The sequence below is a fragment of the Nelumbo lutea genome, chromosome 3 (assembly GCF_056320005.1).
Source record: "Nelumbo lutea isolate HS-2025 chromosome 3, American lotus-T2T, whole genome shotgun sequence".
Lineage (NCBI taxonomy): Eukaryota > Viridiplantae > Streptophyta > Magnoliopsida > Proteales > Nelumbonaceae > Nelumbo > Nelumbo lutea.
In genome coordinates this window covers 65,875,262-65,893,066 of record NC_142686.1, presented here as the reverse complement: position 1 = coordinate 65,893,066, position 17,805 = coordinate 65,875,262, and the positions used below count along the sequence as shown (strand labels likewise).

At 39.4% G+C, this 17,805-nt stretch overlaps 1 protein-coding gene across 3 annotated transcripts; it reads left to right on the top strand.

The window, feature by feature from the left end:
- The first annotated feature begins 13,541 nt into the window (after positions 1–13,541).
- LOC148865369 (uncharacterized) lies at positions 13,542–17,138 on the top strand. 3 transcript variants are annotated; one of them, XR_016109484.1, is made up of 4 exons: positions 13,542–15,092; positions 15,188–15,243; positions 15,327–16,209; positions 16,640–17,138. XR_016109484.1 is itself a non-coding variant. In XM_088975977.1 (4 exons), exons 1-3 carry the CDS (start codon positions 14,631–14,633, stop codon positions 15,340–15,342), a joined length of 534 nt encoding a protein of 177 aa, XP_088832103.1. In that variant the 5' UTR covers positions 13,542–14,630; the 3' UTR covers positions 15,343–15,379; positions 15,479–16,538. The 3 variants fall into 3 exon arrangements, 2 of the variants coding, with proteins under 2 accessions (XP_088832103.1, XP_088832102.1); XM_088975977.1 differs by lacking the exon at positions 16,640–17,138 and having other exon boundaries at positions 15,327–15,379; positions 15,479–16,538; XM_088975976.1 differs by lacking the exon at positions 16,640–17,138 and having other exon boundaries at positions 15,327–16,538.
- The last annotated feature ends 667 nt before the right edge of the window (positions 17,139–17,805 follow it).

Here is a 17,805-nt window from a genome sequence, read left to right as displayed (position 1 = left end):
TGCTGCTACAGCTAGCAGGATCCTAACGGATTTAAGCATGGCCACAGGCAAAAAGGTTTCCTCATAATCGATGCCCTCTTTCTGAGTGTACCCTTTCGCCACCAGACAAGATTTGAAGGTCCCAACCCTACCATCGGGGCCATTCTTCCTCTTGTAAATCCATTTGCAACAAATTGCTTTTACCCCGGAGGGTGGATCTATTAGAGTCCAGACTCCATTGGTCTCCATTGAGTACATCTCTACTCTCATGGCCTCCACCCACTTCTGGGAATCTATGTCCAACATAACTTCCGCGTAAGTCACGGCATCCTCCTCACTAGTCAAGGTTTCCACCAGGTAACTATCCTGGTCATAACCATAACAGACTGGTGGCCTGGATACCCGAGTGAATTTTTTAGGTTGGTCACTACCTGGAACTTGTGGAACATCTCCCACTAATCCTGAGCTCTCCTCATCAAAAACAACTTCTTGACAATGGGTGTCCAGGATGTAATCGGTTTCCAAGAATTGTGTATTTTGACTGCAGAACACTTTCTGCTCACTTGGGTCATAGAATAGGTAACCTACAAAGCCTTTTGGGTAGCCTACAAATAGGCAACGGCTGGTCTTGGATTCCAACTTGTCTGCACTCGTTCTTTTAACATGTGCTGGACAACCCCAAATCTTCAAGTGTCTGACACTTGGTTTCTTTCTGGTCAAGTTCATATGGAGTGTTCAGAACCGATTTGGTTGGAACCCGATTCAGCACGTAAATCGTAGTCTCTAATGCATAACCACAAAAGGATGTGGGTAACTCTGAGTGTATGAGAAGCGACCAGACCATATCCAATAAGGTCCTATTCCTCCTCTCTGAAACACCGTTAAGTTGTGGTGTAGCAGGAGGAGCCAATTGTGATACTATCCCATTGTCCTTTAAGTAGTCCCTGAATTCGTCAAAGAGATACTTGCCACCTTGATCTGATCAAAGGGCATTAATTTCTCTCCCTAACTATTTCTTGACCTCTTATCTAAACTCTTTGAACTTTTCAAAGGATTCAGACTTGTGTCTCATTAGGTACACGTAACCATATTGTGAAAAATCATCTGTGAAGGTGATGAAATACACGTGTTGATTTCGTGTCCTAACACTCAGGGGTCCACATACATCAGTATGTATTAGGTTCATGTTATAGTTCATGTTGTAGTTCATGATGAATGTCTTAAAGGATGGAGGCAGAGAGTTGAGAATAGCATCGATCTATGTTTCCAGATCCAGCCCGGATCCAAGAGCCTCCAGTTCATTGATATAACCCATCATCTAGAGATAATGGTCGTGAACTTGTTAGCTCTTGGACATCTGTGCGGTCATGAACTGTTTCAAAACCTTCTGTCGAGTAGAATGATTCTGTTCTTCATACATTGTTTTGAGACTATCCAATACGTCCTTAGCAAGTTCGATCTGATCGAACTGCCTCTGAATTGGATTGTCCAAGGAGGCAATGATATAGCAGCGGGCAAGGGAGTTTTTCTCCTCCCATTCTTGGTATTCTCTTCTATGGGCCTCAGAAGCCCTATCTCCCGGATGATCCGGGGTAGGATTCTTGGCTACCTTATCCAACTTTTTAGATGTTAAGACCAACATAAGGTTTCTGTTTGCCATTTTCTGATAAAAGAGCAAACATCAGTCCACAACCTAATTTGATTCATGCTCATTACATAGATATGGATTTTCATCTATGTTCCATTTTCATTTATTCATCTCTGAGATTTTCCTCATTTCTCAGTGACGGAGACTACGGGTTGTCTCTGGAAATGTGGGAAATCACATAGGGTGCATGGAGCCAACTGTTTCAGCTGCATAACCCCACCACCTTTCTGTGAAGGATCATATCCACTCATCATACGAGTTTTCCCTTTGGCCTCTGTCAGACAACCTTTCTGTCCAGTGAGTGCTTACCCATCATGTTCGTGAACGCCAAGGTATCGTGAGAGAATTCCCATTTTCTGGTGAAGCCCCTCCCACATCGGTCTATGATGCCCCTATCATCTTATGAAACAGTTAGACAAGCCCAACAGCAAATGGATAGCTCATTTTCTGGTGCGTTTCCTCATTACTGAAGGACCCATCCTCATGCTAATGATGGAAGGCCTTTAGAGAGTTCATCATATGAATCTCCCTATCACTTGCACTCATATTAGCTGGAGGAAACAATTATTACACCCTAGTTTGATTTAGGTCAAACCAAAGTGGCTTCCACTGACTTTCATAAAGTCAGATTTCGGTGGGCCTTAATCGGCTAAGGTTCTGCATGTTACCTCTTGATGAGGTGTGGGGCCCACCACTGAGGGAGGTCATCCAATGACCAAAAGGGACACCATGGAAATGATGTGCATTCAGCAATGGTGTGCGCAAGAACCACGGTCAAATGAGCATGGGCCAAGCACTTATGGCCCATGTATGTAGCACATCACACATCCCTACATCTCATGCAGGGATAAATTGATCCAATCAATTAATCATCTGTAAGGGCCATTGGATGCCCGTTTTAAATCCATAATATTAGCCATTAATATTATCTAGGTATATGGGCTGAAGTAGGGTTACCCAGTTTGGCCCATATAGCTTTATCCTTTGAAGTGGGCTTTTGGCAGTTTTAACTATTTAAAACTGGGCCTTTACAGTTTGGGCCGAATTAACCATTTAATTAAATATCAATCCTCAGGCCCATTAATGGGAAAAATAGGGCTGACTTTCAGCCTTGATTAAACCCTAGATTTGGTCCAACCAATTTGAACCAATCTTAGTTCGAATGGGTCTAGGGTTTGATTTTTAATTAAATATTTAATTCAAGAAAATAATCTGAAATTAAAGAACTGATAAAAGGAAATCAAGAATCAGTCTAATAGGGCTGTTTGCACAATCCATCCTGCAAAACAGAGGTTAGATCACAGATTGCAGTTTCACAAACTGCATATCGCAGGTAGCGAATGTCCCATCTGCGAAATCTTCTTCTCTACGAAATCTCCCTTTCTACACCGCCATCTTCGATCTAAAAATAAAATAAATAGAAATCCTATTTCTATTAATAATTACATCAGATCGAATGCCTAATACATTGAGTCTAAAAATAATAAAAAAAATTATTTACAGACCAAATGTAATAAATAAATCAAGAAACTGCAAATTTTGCAGGTTCCCTACGCAAACTAAGAATTCGATCTCCTCTTGTACGAACAACCCATAAATCAAGAAAGTCATAAAGAAAATCGGGTAGAACGCCTTCTGCCCATTTGCGTAGGTTCAGATTTGAAACAAATTGGTTCAAGATTTGAACCATGGCTCTGATACCACTAAAGGGATAGGATGTCCATCACATGGACACCCAAAGATTGTGGAATAAGGGGGCGAATTTCAAAAAAAATTTCTCTCCCTTCAACTGGGAATCGCATTCCCTATTTAGAAAACCATATTTTCAAGGGTCATTCTTGAACCATAAACTGAATCAGATTTGAACCAAAAGGAGTAGAGAGGAATTATACCTGATACGGAGAAATAGTATCTCCCAATGGAGGTGTTCACCCCAAGGAATGATCCAAAATCTGTCTCCACTGAGGATGGTGCAGTGCAGGGTGGAGCAGAATCAACAACGTTCTTCCAAAAGAACTTGACCCTTCGCAAGAATCAACTAGATGGCTTGTGAATACACCTTCAACCAATCTTTTCTTCAAAATATTGGTGTCAAGATCGAATCTTGATTACTCTTGTAGAAAGGAGGAGATCGAACTGCTGGAGGTGGTGGCTACAGGAAGGAGGTAGCAGGAGAGTATTCGTAGGGAGCTGAATTCTCTCTTCTTGTGATTTCAGCTCTGAAGACAGGAGTTGTGTATTGCATGTCTAAAGGCTGCCGCCCCCTCCTCCTTTTATAATCTTAAAGGGATCAACTCCTAATCCCATTAGGAGTTGGTGATCCAAATTGTATTTGGAATAGAAGTCCCTTTAAGTGATAAGGGATAACCCTTATCTTATCTGTAGATCAGATCAGCTATCTCCTAATCTAATTAGGAGGCTTCCAGATCTAAATCTTATTTAGATCTTGGACTCTCTAAGTGGATAGGGTCTGGGTCCAATCCTATCAGCTGATCCATCTCAGAATTCGCCCCTTTAAGTGACTAATCAAATTAGCCCAATTCGAAATGGGCTTAAGCCCCATTTAAGGTTATGTATTCACTTAGCCTTCCAAACTGCTGCCTAGTTGGGCTTCCTTGTATTGCGTGGGACCCAAACATTGATCTACACATCAGCCACATGAGTTCGGCCCAGCCTTTGTTACAAGGCCTGGCCGAATACACTGTTATGGACAGTGCACCCCCTGAAACCCATCTTATAGGCTCTATGGGCCCAACACTTACCCTAAGTGGTCCCTGGGCCAAGCCACCTTGTAACACCCAGGGACTGTGGGCAGATGCAAGATTATCCCATCAGGTATTATCCTCAATGGTCTTACACTTAACCTCTCAGCCCATAATAATCATACACTGCCCGACAAGAGAGGACGTCTCCCTGGGCTGCAAGGAACAGTGTTGCACTCTCTGCTTATATGGATCCCGGGAATTAAAACCTTTTGCAAATCATTTTGAAACCATAATATATATACTTTTATATCTCATATAAAATATATTCTGCAAAACAAATCTCAACGATTGAAATCGGCTGCCGGCAGTCTTGGTTTCCATCAGTGAGAGTGCATCCCCGATCATTACCATTGTCTAACAAAGGAGCTGATCTTGTCACTATGATCACCCACTAAGATGAATTCTCAGACTGTCCCAACATACTCAGGTTTTGACCCCCACCAAGGATCTCACTGAATGGTATATCAAAGACAACCCAATCCGACACCTAGTGCAGTATCATAATCGAGTCTAGGGGTCGGGTGTAACTTTCCAGTTTTGCCCATCAATCTCCAAGGTCCAGGGCAATACTAGAAATCTGGTCCAGTGTCAGCCTTGTCAGGATAGGTCTCCCCAGACCAACCCACTGGCTGTGAACATTCTAAACTAACACAAGTCTCATAAAATGTCCAGTTTAAGTGTATTACACAAAAATATACCAAAGGAACATGAATCAAATATGCACTTTTATTCATTTACAATAAACTCATAATGTACATCATCTTGATTGATGCTAAGTGCATACAAAACTGTCTAACACCAACCGATTTGGTGGCACCATAGTGTCAGCCTTGTCAGGATAGGTCTCCCCAGACCGACCCACTGGTGTGAACATTCTAAACTAACATGAGTCTCATTAAGTGTCCAGTTTAAGAGTATTACAAAGAAGCATACCAAGGGAACATGAATCAAGTATGCACTTTTATTCATTTACAATAAACTCATAAAGTACATCATCTTGATTGAAGCTAAGGGCATACAAAACTGTCTAACAAGATGACATCTGCCTCGACTACAAGGTACAGTTCTACACTCTCTACTCACATGGATTCCAGGAAATTAAAACATTTTGCAAACAATTTGTGAAACCATAATATATAAGTATATCTCTATATAAATATATTTTGCAAAACCAAATTTCAAACACATTTGAAATCTACTACTGGTAGTTTAGGTTTCCATAAGAGAGAGTGCATTTCCCCGATCATTCACTTTTTTTGACAAAGGGGCTGATCTTATCACTATGATCACCCACTCAGATGAATTCTTGGATTGTCCCAACATACCCGGGTTTTGACCCCCTCTAAGGATCTCACTGATTGGCACATCAAAGACAGTCCAATCTGACACCTAGTGCAGTATCATAATCGAGTCTAGGGGTCAGGTGTAACATTCCAGTTTTGCCCATCTGTATCCAAGGTCTAGGGCAATACTGGAATTTGGTCCGGCTCAGGGTTTCAAGAAACCAGCACTGCATGTATTTCAGGTCTCACCCTGGAAGCTAAGACAAGCCACCCCAACCAACTTGGCGGCACATCAGTGTCAGCCTTGGTAGGATAAATCTCTCCAAATCTATCCAACAGCTGTGAAGATTCTAAACTAACACTAGTCTCATATGTGTCTAGTTTAAGAGTATTACTCAGAAACATACCACAATAACTTGAATCAAATTTGTACTTTGTTCATTTATAGTAAATGTCATAATGTACATCATTCTGATTGGAGCTAAGGGCATACATTGTCTAACACTAGACAGCCACACAAACGTTGTGGGTGAGAGATTTCATTTCAAAAAGCCATTTTAGAAGATCCAGGGATTTGCCTGCATACGATAATTCTTCTATCTACAGTTAAAGTGAGAAGAATCCGTTCGGTGCCTCTCCTTCATCTCTGGAATGTATTAACAAGTTAATATATGACATCTTACTCAATTTTCATGCCTTGAAGTAGAAATGGTTTATTGTGTAACGTTCAACTCAGTTTTACAGTTCTATGTCTATGAAATCTTCCACTGCACTTATGACTGAAAGTTTTTAGATTTTATTATCATGAGCATGAAAATCTTTGGACTCAATTAAGTCGGTTTGTATCCTCTAGATTAATTCATCATTAATTGCATTAAAGAACCTCCATTACAATGATTTTGATCATCTCACTCCTTCTACCTACTTTAGAATTTCCTTTAGGTGCTTCATCTTAATTTGGTATTTTTCATAACTAATTTATTATAGGTAGATCTCCATACTCAGGTTTTTTAGCATTCTTAAGTACTAATATCTTTCTTAGGGTCCGTTTGGTTCATAGTTGCCTCCAGAATCAAAATCGAAATCCTCCAGAATCGGAATCGGAATGGTCCATTTCCATAGTCTGTTTGGTTCAGACAGGAATGTGAATGGGAATTAAAATCAATAGGAATGGGATTCTGATTGGCATTCTAGTAGGAATGGGATTCCGAGGGGCAAGGAATGGCCATTCCCTCAAATGGGGGAATGCCATTCTAGTAGGAATGGGAATGGGATTCCGATTCAACCCAACCAAATAGTTGGAATCGGAATAGCCCATTCCGATTTTGATTCCAAACCCCTATTCCTGCAAACCAAACGGACTCTTAGTTTTCTCCATTGGAGAAGTTAAACACATCATGTTAATATTTAAAACCAATATAGGATTTTCTCATCACATCATATTAGTGGTTAATTTATTTTGCTTTTAATAATGCATGTCCCATCATTCCCATCCTTTTCTTTAAATACTCTTAGTCTCGATGTTTCCCTACAACATCATTTCAATATATACCAATGAGATGCACTTTCCCAATAATCCAAATACTATCTTCTCCTAAAATTTCTCCTAAACTACCTCTCCCACTACCCCCACTTTCTCCAAAATTATCTCTAATTCCTATTTATCTTCTAAATTATCTCTAATTCCTATTTATCCTCTCACCTACTTTTTATCTATATCTATCTAAAGAAAAGTTTGGATTAAAAAATTTAAGAATTATTTAAATATTCTAACAAAATTATATAATAGCTTTAAAATATTGATGAACCTACAATTTATCTATATTTTATGAGGTTTTTGCATGAAATTTTATGATGGTTTAATTAAATTTTGCCCTATTTTAGCTTGATTGCAAGAAAGATTTCAGGGGGAGCCAAATCAACAAAAAGAAGGCAAAAGCAAGAAAAGAAAACCCAAAATTTATCAAGTTCAGCCCGGCCCAGCCATGAGAGCAAGAGAATTTCATTCGGCCCAAGAAGAGCAAGTGAAACTCTTTGGAAAATCCAAGGGAAGCCTAGCAAGAAGGAAATTTCGGCCCAGCCCATTTTTAGCCCAAATAATAGCCTAGAGTGTAGCCCACTTGAGCTCAAAAGCATGCTAAGTTGTAGCCCAAATAGCAGCCCAAAGGGAGCTAGGGGCGGCAACTCCTAGATGTTTCTTGAAGAGAAGGAGGGAGCACTCTAGAAGGTTCATGAGGGGTGTAATACACCCAATTCTAGAGACTTCAAGAAGGGGCAAGAGCCCCCTTGAAAAACTATATAAGGAGGCCTCTAGGAGGGGAGAGAGGTGTTCAATTGCTTGAGAGGAAGGCTCTCCCACTCTTAGAGGTTCGGCCACCTTGAGAGAAGAGAAGAGAAGAAGGCTAGGCACAAGGAAGAAGAAGAAGAAGGGCTGAAGGAAGTTCAAGACAAGCAAGCTAGAAGAAGAATGTGAGTTCGAATTGAGGGTTTGTGATTCAAAGATCTTTTGTAATAAATCATTTGTAGTTTCATTCTCTTTTGATTTGAATTCAGTTTCTTAGTTATATTTTCTTTCTTCTTTCTCCTTGTTTCCATTCTTCCTTGATGTATTTCAGCTTGTAAAATTTCAGTTCAGCAATCTAATTCTTTTTTATTCATTCAAATGATCATGGATTGTACTTGAAATTTCTTGAATAAGGGTGTTATTGCAGATCAATTCGGCCAACTAACCTTCAAAACTCAGATCTGAATTCTCAGATTTGAGATTGCAAGATCTAAATTGCTTGAAAGAGAATTCAGATCTGCAAATTTCAGATTGGGCGAATTAATCTACAGCTTGGAATTCCTAGAGTGCTTGAGAGAGACTCTAGGAATTCAGATCTACTATTCAAGAACTGAATTGAGTGCAAGGTTAGAGATAACTTGCACAATTCAGTTGGTGATCAATTCAGATTTGAATTGATGCCTTAGAAGTGTTTGAAGAAATGCATGCATGGGGATTAGATTCTTGCTAGAGATAGAAGAACCGTCACTCATGCATAGGATGAACATGCGCTTGAGAGAGGCTGTTCATGACCTTGGGGTTTCACCAAACCAAGGCTCAATCATGATTCATTCGAATGATCCAAATTGATAGATTGCTGAATTCTGAGATTGACATTTACTGCTTACTCTTCTAACCTGAATTGAAGGCAATTGGGCCAATGATTTAGATAGATTTTAATTTAGGATTTCTTAGCTTTCATTAGAGTTTTGATTTATTTGTTGATCAGATAAGAAGTGCTCAATTTAGTATTGGTAATTGTTTCCTAAATCCTCGTGGGAACGATACATCACTCTCTACTTTATTACTTGAACGGCTAGTGCACTTGCTAGTGTCACAATGAGCAACACATCAAATATTTGTTAAAAACATAAAAAATAATTTTATATTTTTACAAAATGTATCACGAAATTATGTACTAACAATTTAAATTATGTTTTTCCAAATTATCAATTTAAATGTTTTTAAAATATTTAATAATATGTAATAGATTTAAATAGATAAAATTCAAATAACAAAAAAATTAAATATTTTATAGACAATTTAACATTTAAATAACAAAATATTTATCATAACTAGATTTTAAATAGTTAAAACAACGAAATTATATAATAAGTTAAAAAAATCATCAAATTAGAAAAATAATTACAGCATAATATTGAAATTAATAATAATTTAATATATTACAAAGTTAATAATGAAATTATGTAATAATAGTATAAATTATGATTTTATGGATAATTAAATTCAATAGATAATTACTATTTTAAAATTTAAATACTTTACATATTATTTAAGTATTTAAATAACTAAATATTTTAAATAACAAAATATTTAACATAACTAGATTTTAAAGAATTAAAATAAAGAAATTATGTAATAAATTTAAAATAATCTGAAAAGTAGAAAAATAATTATAACATAATATTGAAATTAATAATAATTTAATATTTTTACATAATATTGTAAATAACTAATTTCAATTATATCAAGTTTTAATTTGAGAAAATAACTTTCAAAAAAATAATATTAATAATAGTAAACTCTTAATCTGTATTTATTATATAATTATATATACTAAAATTAATCAGCAATTATTTATTTCTTTTTGTGATAAATGTATTTTCAATGATTATGTATAAATTTATTTTGTTTTATTATTTAACAGAAAACTTTCAATAATTATTGGAGATTAAACTATTGTTATTTATAAGAGATGAGACTATTAATTTAACTGAAATTAAATTAATTGTTAAGTTGTATCGGTTTGAGTCAATTTTTTGGTTTACTCAATCGATTCAAATGATTTAAACTTAAAAATTTAATTTAATTTTAAAAATTACAATGCAATTAATAAAAATATATTTAAAAATTAGATTTATGATATAAAAAATTTTAGACTAAGATATATGAGAAAATTTCCAATTTTCATATTAAAAATTATATTTAAAATATAGAATATTAATTTATATCCATGGTTAGGTCATTCGATTTTGGTCAATGTACATGTGTCCAAGTGAAACTGATCCCACTTTGGTCGAATTGGGAAATTTTTTAACCAAAGTCAACCTTAAATACTAGAAAACTGACCAACTCGGGTTGAGTTGATCTGGTTGGTCGATTTCATCAGTTTGATGAATAAACTTAATTGAAATTAATTATTGTTATTTTTGTATTATAAAAAAAATTATTAAAAGTAGTTACAAAATATGATTTATTATTAATTATTTAAAAAGTAGAAAATATAAAACAATTGTATACTCTTGTGTTTCTATTAGAGTTATTTACTAGAACATACCTTATAGTTTTACATATTTACTTAAACCTTCCTTATAGTTTTCATTTTACTAAAATATCCCATATATTTTACAACTTATTTACTTAATCAACCTTTCATTAAGGAGTGTTTGTTTTGCCATTAAGCCATTGATTTTTTTATTCCAAAAAGACCCTTAACACTTTTTTGTACAAAAAACAAAATTGGCCAAATATAGCCAATAGAGTGGTTGCCCATGTCTTATTAAGGGAAAAATTGGTATTTTTATTTTTATTTTCTTTTGATTAAATTTATTTAAATGAACATTAGGGTCAATACTGTCATGTTCCACTATCATCTAGTGGAAGATTGATTAAATCCATTGCAAATTATAAGTGATGTTTTTGTAAAATACTAACTATAGGGTAGATTTTACTAAATCTATAAAACTATAAGGGGTATTTTAGTAAATGATCTTTTCTATTATTTAGCTTTTGCTTAATAAATCCCGTGCATCACACGAGGCCCCGCTAGTTCCACCTTAATACCTAACTCATTTAAGAAAACCTGCACCCTCCTAGGCATTACTCTTCTTTTTTAATTGGCATCGTCTTAGTTCGGATTTCTTATTTCTCTCTTACATACGTGCATTCTCATTTAGTTAAGTGGATTGATCATCATAAGTACCATTGGATAGTGGGTCATTTAATTCATTTACCGTTTTAGCTTTTAGTTACATTGATAATTACCTCATGTCCATTTTCATATTAATGTTTGATTATCTTTACTCTCTTTGGTTTTCTTTTTATAGTTAATCTTTATTTTCTCTTGGGAAGTTCCATTTAGATGTAAATTTATTCTTTTAGTTGTTAATCACTGATTTTCTATAGTTAGCCTTTGATTTTCTTCTTTTCATCTTCAGTTATTTGCTTTGCCTAGTTGTTAATTGATAGTTTTTCGTAGAACTTAGTGTGTAGTAATCTTATTATTTCAAGCCCAAAAGTTAAAAAAAAAATCTTCTTTGGAACTTTGGTAAAGTAAAGGTCGGTTTAACTGGGCACGTGTAAAGTACCTAACACCTTCCAACACTGTACCTTGGTCCCCGTACCTTAAGAATCTCCTCCCCTTTAGGCAATAGGCAACGAGTCACCAAGAAAAAAAAATGATTTTCTTGAAAAATTCCAAGTTTTCCTAAATTCCCATTTCCCAAAAATTTAGGTGGCAACTCCAAACTCCATATCCAATCCGTCCCTCCTCTGGGTCAGGTAGCCGCAGTTGTCTATTGGAAGATGTTGGGCTTCTCCGTTTTGTAGACTGCTATATGGATCTTCCCGGCAAGGAGGGGTGAAGTATGTGAAGCCTCTCTTGGAGCACTACTACTGCTGTACCCACACATTCATGGGTGCTTTTGGTGAATTCATCATGACAGCTGAAGATGTTGTTGCCCTGTTGGTGCTACCTATTGGTGGGTCTGTGTCTGCCAATCACATATAGTTTCCCCAGTCTCTCTCGACTGAATTGGCTGAGCTTGGTGTGGAACTTTTTAGTGAGACTGTTGCGTCCAAAGCTCAAGTAGATCGATCAACTACCCGAGGTAAAATTCCACTCAATACAATATTGGTTCGAGACTCATGGTGGTAGAGATGTGATGGTATGGGGCGCAAATAGCCAGTGTTACCTTAATGCTTTCGTGCTATACGTGGCATCCCATTTCCTCTTCCCTGGGTTGCCCGAGTATGGTCTGCGCATGGTATTGGTTCCTCTTGCCGTGCTCGCCGCCAGTGGTCATCAACTCCTGTTGGCTTCAATATTTTTGGGCTATTTGTATGAACAGGACAACACTATCCAATATGTTAGGATAATACGCTGAATTAGGACTCCGTTCAGTGTATATCTTCTTTGTATAATATCTTCTTATCATTTCCTTATCATGTATAGTTCAGATAGGAAAGATATGTTTGAGTCCCTATAAACTTAGGAGTTCTAGTTGCTCGCACAAGAAGAACTGTTCTGCGGCGGGGAGATCCGGAGATTGGTCATTTGTCTTTTGTGGCAATTCTACCACCGATTGCGGGCTTTCAAATACAATAGTCAGCATGGCTGAAATCAGAGAAAAAGGAGTAGGGGCAGGAAGAAAAGGTCATGGTGGCCAAGTCAAGGCCAATACAACCAAAGTCTCTATGCAAGGCAATGCGTCTCAAGGAGAATCAATTGATGCAGCCAAGATTGGGCTAAATGGACTGAGTAGTGAATAGTGGAACATGTTACTTAACCTTTTGAACACACAAAAAGAGAGGAGTTAACGACTAAGTGGTAAGCAAAAATTGTTAGAGTGGATAATAGACACAGGGGCCTCTCATCATATGACAGGAAGCCTTGCGTCGATGAAAGACATAAAGAATGTCATTCCATGCTCTGTCGGACTACCTGATGGGAAAGCGACAATAGCAGAGAAAGAGGGCACAATGCACTGGACGATCACCTGAAATTGACTAGTGTTTTATGTTCCTAGTTTGAATTGCAATTTACTTTCTGTATCACAATTGATTGAGGAATCGAATTGTATTGTCCAGTTCACTAATAAATTCTATGTGATACAGGATCACACTACGAGGATGCTGATTCAAGCGGGTGAATAGCGAGAGGGACTCTATTATTTCCGGAGCATTGCATCAGCAAGAGCAATGAAGACTACAGAGAGTAGCACATGTGATATTTGGCATCAAAGGTTAGGGCATCCTTCTTATAGAATTGTTAAGTTGCTGCCTTTTATTAGTACTAAGAATAATAATGACAGTATTAAGGGTTGTGACGTATGCTTTCGAGTTAAACAATGTCGAGAAGAGTTTGTTTCTAGTAATAATAAAGCATCCGATATTTTTGAGTTAATTCATTGTGATTTGTGGGGTCCTTATAGAATCACAGCTTCTTGTGATGCTCATTATTTCTTGACCATAGTAGATGACTTTTCTAGAGGCGTTTGGATTTATCTTCTGGTTGATAATAGGGAAGTGGGACGAGTTCTTCGAAATTTTTTTGCTATGGTTCAAAGGCAATTTAACAAACCTGTAAAGGTGATCCGTACTGATAATGGGACTGAATTTGTCTGCTTGACTAGTTATTTTGCTGAACATGGTATTATTCATCAAACCACTTGTGTCGGGACCTCTCAACAAAATAGGAGGGTTGAATGCAAGCACCGCCACATACTCAATGTTGCCTGAATCATACGCTTTCAAGCTAGCTTACCTATTGATTTTTTGGGGAACTGTGTCTTGACCGCATGTTATTTGATTAATCGGACACCGTCTATTCTGTTGAAGGGAAAGACTCCCTATGAAGTGTTATTTCGCCGACCTCCTTATGAAAATGTGTGTCTTTTGTTGCTTAGCATATGCGCACAATCATAGACATGGAGGAGATAAATTCGTCAGTCGAACCAGACGGTGTGTTTTTGTTGGGTATCCTTTTGGAAATAAAGGATAAAACTTGTATGATTTAGAGTCCTGATTCAGCGTATAATCCTAACACAATAGATGATGGATCCGAGATGCAAGAGGCACAGATCAGTTATGTCTTCACACTCTTCTTGTGTATGTTTTTGTGTGAGCATTTTGATCTCAGTGTCACATCCCGTTCCCTTTCTCCGGTGCACGTGACCATTGTGACTCTGGAAGGGGATAAGTCTGAGGATTAGATAATGGATGTCTGCAGTGCCAGGAGGCATAAGAAGTTCATCAGAGTATGTGAAATTGAGTTAAAACTAGCGTCCCTTGAGGGATTTGTATGGAGGCCGTATACCTGAGTTGTTTGTCACTCAATGTCGTTCTACATCGACACCCTTGTTCCAGACGACGGTGACCAGCAGTATGCCGTGGAAGTCAAACATCTCATTGCAGGCGTGGCACGGCTTATACTCTGGTCTGGTGTCATCACATACCTGGATCGCACCGGTGAAGCCCAATTAGCCGTCTACTGTCTAGACAGGGTCCTCCGACAATTCGGCTATGACGATATAGGCGCCTAGTACCTGCTATCCCCGGAAGAAGATGTCTTTTGGACCCGACGCCATGACTTGGCATTCCCGGGGTGCTCATGGCTCCCTGTTACAGGGTATGCGCGGGCTCAGACGTGCAGGTCTCTCGAGTTCAGCTACATGTGTTATCTGTTTGGGGGTTTGCAGATGTTTATGCAGTCAGACCCTCCCCCGCGCCACATTATGGTTCCTCCTGAGGGTCATGCAGCAGACCAGGAGCAGCCGCCAGTCGGTCCCCCACCGAGCTCGCTAGAAGGGGAATTCATGGGAGCCGTCCGAAAAGGGAAGCGACCAGTCCTGGAGAGAGGTGAGGGTAACTGCCCTCCTGCAGCAAAGAGGGCTAGATCAGCAAGGGTACCTTGGGTTTATTTTCGAACTGCCTCTACTATTAAATCCCGCCCAGAGTCAGACGTCGCGTCGTCCCGGGTCCGTGAAGATCAAGGTGGGCGTTCGCCAACAGAGTTGGTGCAGTCAGCAGTACCTATTCCTGCTAAGAAAGTCATCTCTATCCGCGTCTCGGGTGGACGTGTGAAGAAGATTGCTCCCCGTCCTCGGAGGAGGGAGTCTGAAAAAGTTGATTTGGTAAAAAAAACTTTTACATTTCGATGTATTTGTTTTGTTATTGTTGCCATTACATGTTCCTGTTATTGATTTGAATACTGTCCTTTGTTTTGAAGCGTGTGGAGGCTGAAGTGGTGCGAAGGTTGCACAAGTTCCGGTTGTGGGCGAGAAGGTATGTGTAAAGTGGCCGTTTGTATGATATCTGTATCTCGACTATCGTGATGTGCTGATTGCTTTTCGTTCACCTTATCGCAGAGGCCTTTCGATGTGAGCCCCACTACTGTACCTGTTCCGCCGATCATCAGACGGTAGGTTCACGAATTACATTCATCATGAACCTGTTCCTAATCCCCCAGTCAGGGTTAGGAAGTGACTGAAGATCCCCTCGGTGATCCTGTGGCTCCTAGGGTGACCGAGAATTCCACTGCCGCTGATGCTGCCCTAGCTGCCGCTACGCAGAGGGAGGAAGCCCCCACGGATGTACAAAGGGAGACCTCCAGTGGTCTAGTCGATCGGAACGAGGTTGCTCAGGAAGGGCGGCCAGAGGACTTGGTGCCGGAGGAGCCGGCACAGCCTGTCATGGAGCATCAGGGACATGTGCCAACCAATGAGGATCGCCAGAGAGAGCCCGAGGGAGTGATTGAAGCTGAATTATTGCAGGTTTAGAATCGTCTCTGACATCCCCTCGTCAAGAAGAGAATGCAGAGGTGGACACAATGTCATCGCAACAGCCTGACATTCGGAAGCTCTCTCACCGTCAAAGACTATGACGTTCGAAGAAGAACTTGTTAATGTGCGTGAAGAGCTTGAGTGGTATTGTGTTCTTCGCAAGGTGCATACGTTGGATTATTCGACTGTCGACCCTATCGTCATTCAGGGCGCCTCTAAAGGAGACAAGTACGTTGTGTCTGACTCCGTGGCCAAGGCAGCCTCATACATCGTGCAACAAGGCTAGCTACCCGACACAGAACTTCCGCCAGTCATAATGGGCGCTGCCCTGAACACCATCGCGGGTATGATGAACTACACCGTAAGTCAGCCTTTGGACGAGTTCTCATGGTCGGTGTTCACTCGCTGGTTGAAGACGTGTGCAACGTTTTCGTCGATGGGTTTCTGACTGAAAAAAATCGAGCAGAAGGTAATTCGGATTGCCCACATTTTCCGAAAGGCAGGGTACAAGGAGTCCCGCCCCTTAACTTAAGAGGCTACAAAGGAGATTTGTTAGGATTATACGCTGAATTAGGACTCCGTTCAGTGTATATCTTCTTTGTATAATATCCTCTTATCCTTTCTTTATCATGTATAGTTTAGATAGGAAAAATATGTTTTGAGTCCCTATAAACTTAGGAGTTCTAGTTGCCATAAGCTTAGGAGATTTGAAGGGTATAACCATGTATATAACCATGTATATTTTTGAATTCTCAATGAAGAAGATAGAAAGAATCAACCAGAAAAGCTTTGGTTTTATATGGTATCAGAGCCATGATGGTTGCTAGTTGATCGAGTCAATTGCGCTTGCTCTCAGTCTTGGGTCTTATTCGATTCTCACCAACGGCTGAAAGTTGCAGGAAAGTGAAGATATTGGTCATCAGAAGGAACCACTTGGGCACCAAAGGCTTGTCGTTGTCCAAGAAGTTGCTGAGAACGGTTCTCTCTACTTGATTGCCGAACGCCCAGTAGCCGGATATGCCAACGCTGAAGAATGTGACAATCACCACCGCGTAGCAGACAGATAGTCCCTTGAACATCTTTCCCTTCACCGGAGGTGCCAACAGGAGCGAGAGGTCTGCGTTCCAAGACCTCTAGAGATCAGTTGTGGCAGTGACGTTGTTCGGCGCCGGCAAAAGACAAACTTTGCACTCCAGATTCAGTTCAGCACTCCGTTTTTCGCAGAGTTCTTCGGTCTTCTTCTCCTTCTACAGAAATTCCATTTGGCCGAAACTGAACGAAATCCTAATTTAGCATATAATCCTAACACGGATTGATTATTGTTTTCTTGTGTTTTTCACTCAGTAGTACCTATGATAACCACACACATTAACAATAAAAGTTGATCTATTCTTTCAAGTATATGTGAACAATTTTGAAATTGACAATGTTCTTTAAAAGGAGCAAAAGATTTTTCGCCATACTGTGTTCCAGCAGACACCCAGATACAACAACATTTCTAATGTAGCGCGATCCGATCACTCCTAGCTGGCACCCACATGGCTCATGGAAGGTACCTAAGATGAGGAAGAAGAAGAATCCCTGGGGAGTTTACCCAGTGTGGATACTCCGACGCTTAGTACTATGTAGGAGAAGCAAGAAGGAGATGAAGGCTAAGAGTGCAGATAGCGCATTCTCACTATACTTTAGAGATTAGAGGTCTAAAGAAGAAGTTTCTCCTCTGCCTTGAAGGCTTTTATAGGGACATTTACGTCAAGTTGGGCATAATCGCCACTGGGCTCCTACCACAGCCGTTACCTGCCAGGGCTGCACAAGTGGTCGTTGTGGCATACGTCTCGCCTGGGTGAATGACACATCTCTGGAGTGACAAGCACGCCCTTGCCTACTATGAGACGTGGATGAAGACTGTCAAAAGGACTGGAACTGCGCCGTCAGTAAGGGATATGGCGCAGTTTGACCGGTACGGTCTATCAGTCGGAAGCTTCCTGGGGAGTGCTCATGCAGTTCATTCGCGAGCTATTCTATAGTGAATTTGGAACACTCCAGGGTTACCCTAAGTGGAATT